This window comes from Nicotiana attenuata, unplaced genomic scaffold (genome assembly GCF_001879085.1).
Source record: "Nicotiana attenuata strain UT unplaced genomic scaffold, NIATTr2, whole genome shotgun sequence".
Classification (NCBI taxonomy): Eukaryota; Viridiplantae; Streptophyta; class Magnoliopsida; order Solanales; family Solanaceae; genus Nicotiana; species Nicotiana attenuata.
The window spans coordinates 14466-26088 of record NW_017671346.1 but is presented as its reverse complement, the minus strand read 5'-3'; the positions used below and the strand labels follow the sequence as shown (position 1 = coordinate 26088).

General features: G+C 40.6%; 1 protein-coding gene across 4 annotated transcripts in view; it reads right to left on the bottom strand.

Annotated features, from left to right (window-relative positions):
- Window positions 1–1086: 1086 nt before the first annotated feature.
- Window positions 1087–11623, bottom strand: part of LOC109207703 (chromatin modification-related protein EAF1 B-like) — a 19952-nt gene continuing 9415 nt past the window's right edge. For 3 of the 4 annotated variants that reach the window (XM_019370673.1, XM_019370674.1, XM_019370675.1), the window contains 11 exons: window positions 10448–10511; window positions 10165–10361; window positions 9959–10012; window positions 9782–9862; window positions 9479–9616; window positions 9286–9402; window positions 7050–7153; window positions 6720–6932; window positions 6256–6628; window positions 1890–3523; window positions 1087–1572 (listed from right to left, as the gene is read on the bottom strand). In XM_019370673.1, the coding sequence (XP_019226218.1) occupies window positions 1970–3523; window positions 6256–6628; window positions 6720–6932; window positions 7050–7153; window positions 9286–9402; window positions 9479–9616; window positions 9782–9862; window positions 9959–10012; window positions 10165–10361; window positions 10448–10511 (2895 nt within the window). In that variant the 3' untranslated portion in view covers window positions 1087–1572; window positions 1890–1969. The remainder of the gene's footprint in view (window positions 1573–1889; window positions 3524–6255; window positions 6629–6719; window positions 6933–7049; window positions 7154–9285; window positions 9403–9478; window positions 9617–9781; window positions 9863–9958; window positions 10013–10164; window positions 10362–10447; window positions 10512–11623) is intronic. The other variant, XM_019370676.1, reaches the window with a different exon arrangement.

Below are 11623 nucleotides of genomic sequence, written 5' to 3'. Positions count from 1 at the left end.
TTCTTTCTTTCTGCTCATTTTCTAATAGGTTATGCTTTCTATTAGCATCTGCTGTGACATTCGAACTTGTTTGTATGACCCACAGCCCAGATCAAGAATATAGTTTCTGTATATGATTGGAGGGATCTTAGAATTGGGGACAGTAACTGTTTATGCTTTTTAAAAGTTCGGTTCTTGGTACCCTACGCGGTAGTATGATTTCACCTTGTGACACTGAGTTCTGATGCTTGCTTTAGACAATCTTACTTACAATCCAGTTGCCTAAACTTTTAGAGGAAGTGATTGTTAATTATTGCTCTTACTGCTAAATTTGCAGGCAGCTATTTACATCTCCTTGATATGGGATTAAGGATAGGTGGATTTTTCTCCATCTGCTATTTGGAATGGTGCTTTCTTGGAGTGCATATCATGTACTTTTTGATGTAACTCTCCTTTTATTTCTGGGCTACTTTTGTAGATTACGTTCTATGTTCAAAGATTATGCGCAAATGAATAAGTGAAATTAATGTGCAAGCTAGTCAAAGAGTTTAAATGCCATAATTGCTGACAGTTTTAGTAAGATCTTCAAGATTGCCTGGGAATTTAGATTTGACGTCCGAAATGTTTAAAGAGCAATGCACCAAGTTTCAAGGAGTTAAGCTGTTAATTATTTTACGAGGAAAATGTCTTTTTATAGATTTATACATCTTAGTTAATATGACTTTGCTGGAAGTCGGAATACAAATGTTTCACTGACCAGACTGGTAAGATAATGACAGATTCCTAATGATAAACAAATAACCTTTAAACAATCCGTCGAGTGGTGTGGCCTGTGAATTTGACAGTCATAAAAGTGAATTTATGTATCATAATATCTTCCCTGGCCCTGATATCCTGATATTAGTTGCTGGGAAGGAAGGTCTCAGATTTACCATTGGCATGCATGAGACTTTCTTCCTTTATGTCTACTGGTAATTCACTGAGCCAGTTCCAAAAATGGACCCTCGTTAAGATTAACAAGAACAATGTCTAATAGACCAAGATCCAATTCTGCGTACTTAGAGATCAGTCTTCCGAGGAGCTGTCCTATCTATATGCGCAATTGAATCCCGTTTCAAGATTTGCAATGCTAATAGGAAAATTACAAGAATTGCACAAGCTCCCAGGAGGGTGAGCAGTCATGACTGATGACTGTTATGACAAATATGAAGTATACACATGCCTAATATTTACAAGATTTTCCACAGCCTTTGGCCATAAAAATGATAGCTATCCCCTTGAATACAAAAAGGGCTATAATACATGGGATGATCTATGGGGACAAAATCAAATAGGACCCCCTCTAGTGAGCAGGTGGAACAAGAGGCTTGAAGAAAAATGAGAGGTAATTGAAGGGGGGGGGAGGGGGGAAAAAGAAGAAGAGAGAGAGCCTGTACACCTACCTCTACATCTGTCCCTACCCTTCCTGAGGCCTCTAGGGCAACAAATACTATACAAAACAGAAAATTTAAGCGGATGATCCTCTACGACAGCAAAACCTTGAATTTCACCATCTCGTCCTGATGTGATGCCCTCAGGCACAACGAGCTTCGTCTGAACAATAAAATAAGCAAGAATGAACAACTTATACTATATATTTTGCCATGTTGAAAATAGGATTAATCAAGAACCTAAATTATCTCAACCAAAAACTAGGGGAAGTATTAAATCTAAAGCCTCCTAAAGGCACATCACTACATTTAGACTTGTCTTACTGGGATCTGATCATATCAATCTTGCAGGTGTAAAGAATTGACATTAATTATGGTATTACGAGTAGAAAGTTATGTTTCTTTGAAAGCATTTCAAGTATGAGTTTTTTTTAACCTTTCGATATCAACACCAGCTAATCGAGACCAAATAAAAATTACCTGTAAATTCCTGTTTCAAAGGCATGCCGAAGGAATTGGCTAGTCGCGAAAAGAGCAATCCTTGATATTTTGAGTGTGCCTCAATCCGGTCTAGATTCGCTGTGTTTAGCAAACAAACTTCTATTCCCTGCTTGTAAAGCCTGATCTGAATGTTGCAATGGTGGCTGCTGCTGTAGTTGTTTCTGGTTTGACTGGGGCTGGGTCACTGGTGAGGGAGGCTGTAACTCGGAAGACTCTTGCTTCCATTGAACACTAGCATCAGGCCCAATAGGAGAAAAGTTTCCAGAAGATTGCCTTTGGCTTACCCCTTGGATGACTTCTGGTACTGTCTCGCTGCCAGCAGAATTTGTTGGTGGGGTCCCAATTGAATCAAATGATGGGACTGCAGCCTTCATTTGAGAAACCCCTGGGGCAGAAACCTCTGCGGCATTAGTTAAACTGTTGCAGTCCTGCGGGGGTGTTTTACCTATCTGTGAAGTGTCGCACATATTGTGTTGTTCACTTTGAGGTTCACAAGATTGCAACTTTGGTGGATCAGAATTCACTGACTGGTTCCGTTGCAGCCCCCCTTGCAGAGCTGCTTGACTTTGAGTCATCAACTTTGGCTGCAGTTGCACCTGCGGCTGTGGATGCATCAACATTCTGTGGTTGGAAGAACCTACAACCGAGGATGGAACAGATTGGTGGGGTGATTTAGGACCTAATACACCCGATGATGCAAGAGGTTGGATGGAGGGAATTTGCTGCTTTTTGGATGGAGGCACTTGGCCAGAATAAATCTTAGAGTGGGGTTGCTGCGTCTGACTCACCATTTGCTTTGCAGGCTGGACCAGGCTGCATCCTGGCCCTGAATACACTCCCTGACTTTGCAGTAACTTAGTGGTTTGCTCACCTTTCTCTGCAGATTGATTGACTTGCTCAGTAGGAAGGCCATCCAATAAAGAGGGATCAATCTGCATGTTCTGATGTGTCATCATTTTCCCTCTCCCGACTCCCTTCGAAACTTTAGATTGTTTTTGAGACTCTGACTGCTGGCGCTGTGGGAGATGGTGCCTGCTAGCATTTTGAAGCTGCTGCTGTCCTGTCTGATGTGGCCTTTGCTTGCCCATCTGAGTAGTTAAACTACTACCCCCAGTTTGTGCAGTTCGTCCAAGCCCATGAGCCGGAAATGGATGTTTTAGTTGATGCTGTGGCATTGGAGACACTGAGGCGGGGGATGCCAAAGGAGAATGTGATACTGGTGGAGAAGAAGATTGTGAAGTGATTTGAGGACTATTCTGCAATGAAGATGATACAGGAAGATGGGGCTGCGTATGTGAGAGTTGTTGCTGCTGCTGCTGTAAAAGCCGCTGTTGCAGGTGCCTCTCTCTAGCTAAGCGAATTGCATAAGCTTGATGCTGCGAGTTCGTGGCATGACTGGCCCCTTGAAGATGAGGATGATGAGGGCTATGCACAAGTGACTGCTGTGAAGATATAGGATGTGGTTGCTGATGATGAAGTGGGCGTGATGAAACAGGTGAGAGGGCAGTCTGGTTAGGGAAAGAGGAACTTAACCCACCAAAAGGAGGGACTCCTTGGCTGTTTCCTTTCTGGAGCTCAGGAATTTGCCTCTGAGCTTCCTGATTCTGTGAAGGCTGCAAAAGCAGAACACATACAGTGTCATCAAACCAAAATCCCAAGGAGGTGAGAGTTAAAAGTATACAAGCAGGGAATGCATCAGATTACAGTTCCGAGAATCAGATATACAAACTATACCATCAGGGAGAGCAGAAAATGCAGAATACTTATGTCGAGCAACAATATGAAGATTATAGAAGAGCAAAATATGTCACAGGACACTAAAAAGTAAAAACTACATCCCTTCAGTATATAAAGGTGGATCCACTCTCCAATGAAAGTCATAAAATCTGCATCCAAGGGTATGGCCTAGTGGTCAATAAAGTGGGTGAGAACCATGAGGTCTCAGGTTAAAATCCCAGCGGAAGCAAAAACACTAGGTGATTTCTTCCTATCTGTCTAAGTCTGCCTTAGTGGATAGAGTTATGTTGCCGGTAGGGGGTGGCAGGTATCCCATGAAATTAGTCGAGGTATGCATAAGCCTTCCTGGACACCACGGTTATCAAAAAAAATTAGTCTCATAAAATATAAGATTCTCAGTGGGGCTCATCTAAATCTAACTGCCTTCACCTTCTCCATATTGTTTTTTCCTGATGTGGCAACAGCTTGATTTTTAACAGCATATCCTACCCCTCCTTTGCTCTCCGCGAGAATCCCCAAAAAGAGCTCCACTTTTCAATGGGCATTAATCTATCAATTGTAAATGAACCTAATCGACAAACAATTCACATTGCAGGACATTCATGCTGGTCTAATTAAACTTCTTCAATTCACATGTTGTTCAACACGATCATTTAGACCCAGTTATAACTGCTTCAACAGTGTAAACCAGCTGAAACCATGTTTCACATGGTAACACTGGTATACTTAGGCTTGCCAGTTAAATAAGCCAGGCCAAAGAGCATACTGAACGCACAGATGTGTTTTCTATAAATTTATACTTCTTCCGTTATAAATTTATACTCTCCGTTTCAAAAAGAATGAACCTATTTGACTGGGCACGGAGTTTAAGAAAGAACTGAATACTTTTGAAACTTGTGGTCTAAAACAATCCATAGATATTTGTGTAGCTATAAATCATTTTATTAAGGGTAAACTGGGAAGTTTAAAATTACATTGTTTCCAAATTTAGAAAGGGCTCATTCTTATTGAAACGGGCTAAAAAGAAAATAGGTTCATTCTTTTTCAAACATGGGAAGTAACAACAACAACAACAACAACAACAACTACCCAGTAAAATCCCACATAGTGGGGTCTGGGGAGGGTAATGTGTACGCAGACCTTACCCCTGCCCCGATAGGGCAGAGAGGCTGTTTCCGATAGACCCTCGGCTCAGAAAGACGGAAATAAAAAATAAGAAAAGAGAATTCATTAGTAACTCCAGTAGAAACCGTTATAGTAACAGAAGCATAAAAACCAAAAGATGAATGACATGCAATAACAGTAACCAGAGTCTGAGGCCCGGGGCTAAGATAAACAGCAAGAATAGTGTGGGTTCAACATAAACTGCAAGCCATCTAAGATCAACCCTAATCCAACCCCGCCTCACCCCCGGTATGAAGTAAGGAAAGCTCTACTACCCCTATCCTACAACCCTAATGCTTGACCTCCAGGCCTTCCTATCAAGGGCCATGTCCTCGGAAATCTGCAGTCGTACCATGTCCTGCCTGATCACCTCTCCCCAATACTTCTTAGGTCTCCCTCTACCTCTCCTCGTACCCACCACGGCCAACCGCTCACACCTCCTCACCGGTGCATCAAGGCTTCTCCTCTGCACGTGCCCGAACCACCTGAGCCTCGCTTCCCGCATCTTGTCATCCACAGGGGCGACACCCACCTTCTTCCGAATATCTTCATTCCTAATCTTGTCTATCCTAGTGTGCCCGCACATCCACCTCAGCATCCGCATCTCTGCTACTTTCATCCTCTGGATATGGGAGTTCTTAACCGGCCAACACTCTGCCCCATACAACATGGCCGGTCTAACCACAGCTTTATAAAACTTACCTTTGAGTATCGGTGGCACTTTCTTGTAACACAAGACTCCAGATGCAAGCCTCCATTTCATCCAGCCCGCCCCTATGCGGTGAGTGACGTCCTCGTCGATCTCGCCGTCCCCCTGAATCACCGACCCAAGGTACTTGAAGCTATCTCTCTTGGGGATGACCTGTGACCCAAGCCTCACGTCCCCGCCTACTTCCCTCGACTCAGCGCTAAACTTGCACTCCGGGTACTCTGTCTTAGACCTGCTCAATTTGAAACCCTTAGACTCGAGAATCTGTCTCCAAACCTCCAATCTCTCGTCAACACCGGCCCTCGTCTCGTCAATTAGAACTATGTCATCAGCAAATAACATACACCATGGCACCTCCCCTTGAATATGGTGTGTCAAAGCATCCATCACCAAGGCAAATAAGAATGGGCTAAGCGCAGGGCCTTGGTGTAATCCCATAGATGCTCACTTCAGAACTTATTCAGCATAGATGCCTAAAGTCAGGGTTTACTGGTTAAAAATGACGAGAAACTAAGTTAGCTCGTGAAATTTCTTGCAGAGAGGAGAATGTATTTTCACCTATCATTTCATAATGAAGTCTAACAAGCTCGAAATTTTCATATATGAAACGAGTTAATAACTGCACTAACCTGAAGCAGAAAGTCAAGAAAACACAACCAACTATAGCTTTACCAATGGTGCGATAACAGATGTTAACCAGGGGAAAAGAGCAATTTGGAGCCAAAATTGACTTACCCGTATCATGTGCAAGATATCACGAGGTCTCAACATTGGATTCCCTTGATTAGAGCTCACTCCAGAGTGCATATTTACAGTGCTTGGCATTGCTACCATCCCAGAAGAAAGCATGCTCCCAGAATTCAGCACAGATGATGATGCAACTCCCTGAAACCCAGGCCTTGCCATTGGGATACCTCTATTTAACCCAGACATCGTCCTCATGCTGTTGCCGCTGGGATGTGTACGAGCACCGCCACTATCACTGCCTGCAAGAGCTCCAGGAGCAGACATATTGGACTGCATATTTCCCACTGATAACATTTGATTAAATTGCTGCAATCTCTGATGCTCATCAGCTGGAAAAGATGCAGATCTCGGAACAGCAAATCTACCATCCCGGGAGTATTATTACCCATATCAGCACTTGATGAGAAAATGACAGGATCCAATACATAGTTTTAAGCTTAAACATTCATTACCTGACAGATGCATTTAGCGGACTTGATGATGATGGAAAGTTGTTTCCAAGAATCATATTGGGGGATCCTTGCACTCCAGAATTTGCACCAGATGCAGGAACCAATGGTCCTCCCCCCTGACTCGAGATAGATAACCCACTTGAGTGTGGACCTTCAAATCCAGCAGAAAGAAAGTCTGGACTAGACGAAGGTGCATCACACAGATCCAGAGGCCTTCATTAAACCAAAATAGTGGACCAGAAGAAAAGGGAAAAAAGAGTTAACATCCAAGCTTCAGTTAGGCCGAATAGGAAAAGGCCGACTTCTGGATTACACTCAAGATAAACTTACGTAAGAATAGGTCCTCCATTCAGATTATTTGAACAATGTTTGGAAAGAGCAAGCATGTGAGAATCGTGGGGTTGCTGGAGTTGCTTCAAATCATGGTTACCACCCTTCATAAAAAAGAAACTAAACATTATAATCACTTAGAACTCATAAGTATATAAAGCAAATATAAAGAGAACAAGAGGTTACTGACTGTCCATACACTTAGATATTTGAAAAAATGAATCCAGTACTCTTCCCCTAATGCTGCAACTATTTACTCTGTTGTCCAACTATACCCAATTCTCCAATATACACTAGGATAAGCGAAACTGGGAGAGAGTAATCGACAATCCTATTACGCTGATTTCTCCACAACAATTTTGATATCTTCGTACCAAAATCTGAAAACTAAACATGATATGTCTAGCCTCCAAGGGGGTGGCCTGGTGATCAACGAGTTGGGAACAAACCTTAGAACCCAAGGTTCGAATCCCAACAGAAGTGACACTAACTTAAGTCTTCCCATCTATTTAAGCCTTAGAAAACACACTTAGCCGGTACATATACATGTGATATGAGTAGGGTACGCAATTGATTAGTCCAGGTATACACAAGTTAGCTTAGACACCACCTTTATTAAAAATTTCAATGTCTATGTCAGAATGTAAAATTTTCTAGTACTTAATCACAGTGAATAACACGATAAGGTTGGAGTAAAAATTTCCAGTACTTAATCACATCGAAATTAGTTGAAAGTATATTATCCAGCAAAATAAGTTATCGCGATAAGGCTTTTCCTTTTTATGATATACAGCTCCACAAGCACCGCGTACGACACTCACTCACTCCTTTGCCTGGGCAAGTTCTGACAACTCCTGCCCAAAGATGAGCGGTTACAAATTCAGATTAGCTATAGCCAAAGAGGCCAGCGCTTCTGCTTTATCCAAAGAAAAATCCTCTTCCTTTTTCTCTTCCTGATCAGTGCGCTAAGGCTTTCGTAGTTGATTCGATCAGATAACACTTCAGGGAAGCAACCAAACCTGGCGCATCTAATTCCCTTCCAATCAACAACTTGTTTGAATATGTCAAACCTAAAGGAGGAGTAACTTCTACAGCATATTGAGCATACCTTCAACTGATCCATAGACAACGACCATCATTAATAATAACTACAATAGTTTATCCAATTATGATTCCTTGAAAGTATATAACCCAATCTGCTCTATTCTATCAAATCAGTAAGACGTATTTCAATCATTCGGAATCAAATGTTTTAAAACTAGTGACAGCATCTAGATTAACAGAAAAACTCTGTGGGAAGCATCAGAGCACCATTAAGGATCTATCCGGACAGCTTTTTGAAAGTCTTTTAGAAAAAAATGTTTGTATAACTAAACATCCAAGAATAGTTGTCGTTTTTGAAGATTTGCAAGTGTTCTATGAGTAGAAGAATAATTTTTCTCTGAAAAAGTCTTCGAATTTTTTTTGCAAGAAATTTTTACAAAAACTTAAACAAACACGTTTCCAAAAAAAACGTTTTGCAAGATTCCCCAAAAAAAAAAAAAAACTACAGACAAACGCCGCCTTTAACTCTAATAGTTTGTAGTCAAAAGTTTTAAAACTTGCGGCAGCATCTAGATTATTCTTCTTTGGAAATATGCCAAAATTTAAGATAGTTGATGTTTCCTTTTCTGTAACACAGGAAAAAAAAAAGTCATCAATATCTGCACGACAAGGCAGGTACTAATAATACCATGTCAGTCTCTTCCTCGATTGATGAATTGACCTATAGCATAATAATTGAAAGCATATAACGCAACAAGTTTTCAAGGAAGAATATCCCGAACTAACCTTCGCAAAGGATATAAAATTGTAGGCCAGTTTGCACGTTATGAAATCTTAGGTCACTTTGCATGTAATAAAGTCTTATGCCACTTCTCCGAACTAAGTCGATTTTGCTAACACTTCATTTCTTAATTTCCTAATTAGAAAAACAATTTAATCTTCATAACAAAAGTTAAACTAGGAGCTGAATTTATTAGACTTCCGACGACCAACAGAACATATTGTGCATATTTGGGACATTAAAAACCTAAACTATGGCAGAGACTTGACTAAATTATAACGAATCACATTTTGCAACCCTACAACGCTGACCAATGGTTGCTAAAAAGGCTAAACTGGCAGGCTAGAACAGTTAATTTACCTAACATAGCCAAGACACAATTTATAGATAAATGCTAGTGCAAGAACATACCTGAATCCTCCGTAAAAGATATTTCTTTCCAATCAAGATGATCTTCTCAAAATGAGATTTGAGCGTATCCTCTTCCATTGGCCCCTGCAAACGCTGAAACAGCTGTCTGGCACTTCCCTGCATGTGTTCATTCGAACTGATTTATAAAAAGCTTTGAGCTCAAGGAAACAACGGAAGTAAACAAATATTGAACCTTGGGAATGCCAGGTAATGTTGAAGGATATGGTTGAGAAGATCCTGAATCTTCAGCACTATCAGCGCCATCACCACTAGTTCTGTCCATAAGTATTTTATGTCGTTCCTTGCATTCATTAGGTTTGCGATATATACACTGCATGAATTGAACATGACTGCTTAAAAGCAGTGAAAAGGTAATAAAAAAAGCCATGATAAAAAAGAAACATTAAATACAATAAAGAACGCCAAGATGGGGTAAAAGCGAGTTCTGTGTATGTCTAGGTAAAAGATGGTATGAAAACATGTAACTACCGCTCACCTTGAATTGCAAGGTACTGTTGATGGCATCACTTACAAGCTCCCAATTTGGACCCATGTCGTGCACCAGGACAACAAGTGCCTAATTTGAAGTCAATTCCTTTTATATGCATGCTAGCCAAAAGAAACAGTAGGAATACGCAGAAGAAGGTCCATATCATATGCATAAGAAACCAACCTGGTCTTCAAATAGTGACCATGGACTTCCTGAACCTGGTTGTCCTGCAGGCATCTGCATGAGATTGTAGATGATCAAATTTGTTTTCCAGATATGATCTAATATATTTTTCTTTAATCTGCTAAACCTCCAAACCGGCATCCATGCAAGCAAATGGGCAAAATTGAAAGAAAGAAAGAAATTCTAGCTGAGATAAACTTGAGTACCTTCAAAGTTTTGGCTTTCCTACTCCGGTCCCTTCCACTAAGCATCCTAATAAGTTTATTCGGGTTGGACATGTTACTCATCTGGGAGGCAACTGGAGATGGAATAGATCCACCAATAGGGGCATTATTCTCGAAAGAATTTTCAAGTGATTGCCTCAGCATCTTTGGCTTCTTTGCATTATGTTGACCAAATAAACCTTCAAAATGTAGACAGCCCTTAACATGACAAGAAACACATTCCATAACAAGCTCTAAATTCGATGCAAGTTAGAATAAGCTATACCGCTGCTACCGTTTGATTCAAGTTGATGGCTCTCCAATCTCTTTCTGGAAGGATCTCTCTGAAACTAAACAGTTCATGATGAATTCAACAAGTATTACATTAAATGTTACATCAAATACATATAGACCATCGACTAAATACGCTACAAAAGAATTTGGTATCAGGAAAATGTACATTAACAATCTCAATTCTCAGAATATGGGCTACCAAAACTGACAGCTCTTGAATTGCATCAAGAGGTAATATCACATCTTCTCTAACATACTTTAGTCTGATTAGCCCAATTGCTCAAGACATTTACTATATTGTGTTTCCTATAACCTCAGTCCCAAAGAGAAAACAAGGAAAATGGGATGGAACTCTTTCCAGAAAACAGTCTAGAAATCTTATAACATTTGAGTACGCTTTTGAAATCGACTTTTAGTTTTAACTATGGTGCCGTCCCTTGTTGGCTTGCCGTAAGAGTTTGAATTGAACTTATGAATAATGTCTGACTAATCTGAACAGCAGAAATCATATGGCTCCCCAACAAGGCTTCCATAGTAAAAGAGGGTATACAACTAATATTCAGAGATATGGGCATAAAATATATGGTTCCCAGCCATTTGCAATGGCACCGTAGCATTCATTCTAACCTTGCTTAATCTGGAGAATACAGGTATGTTTATGTAAGAAAACAGCTCATTCAAATTCCTTAAGATAAGATGTAGAAAGATTTACCAAGAAAAGATAAGATGAGGAAGACATGAAACTACAATACCGCCCCCATGAAAAGAGGAATAAGAAAATACGCACACGGACGCGTAGTGATACATCAATAACCAGCAGATCAGAGAAAAAGGGGGTAGTTGGTTCCAACTTGGACAGGAACTTTTGGAAAAAGAGAACAAAATTGAAAAAATGATTACGAATGTTAAAGTAATAACACCCCATGCTAACGAAAAAAATACAGAAAAGGAAGAAAAAGATTGAAGCACTATGTTAAAAGAAAACAGCTCAATTAAAAGTTACTCTAAGGCAGCAATTAGTGGGATCATTTCCTAATAGAGGGCAGGTTCAGTATCATCAAAGGGACCTACACATATCACCTACTGTGCCTAAGCACCCGTAGGCGCTGCAAAAATCTGTGCATGTGTATATATCTAAAAGGCCTATATAAAAGACCTGTCAACCCCC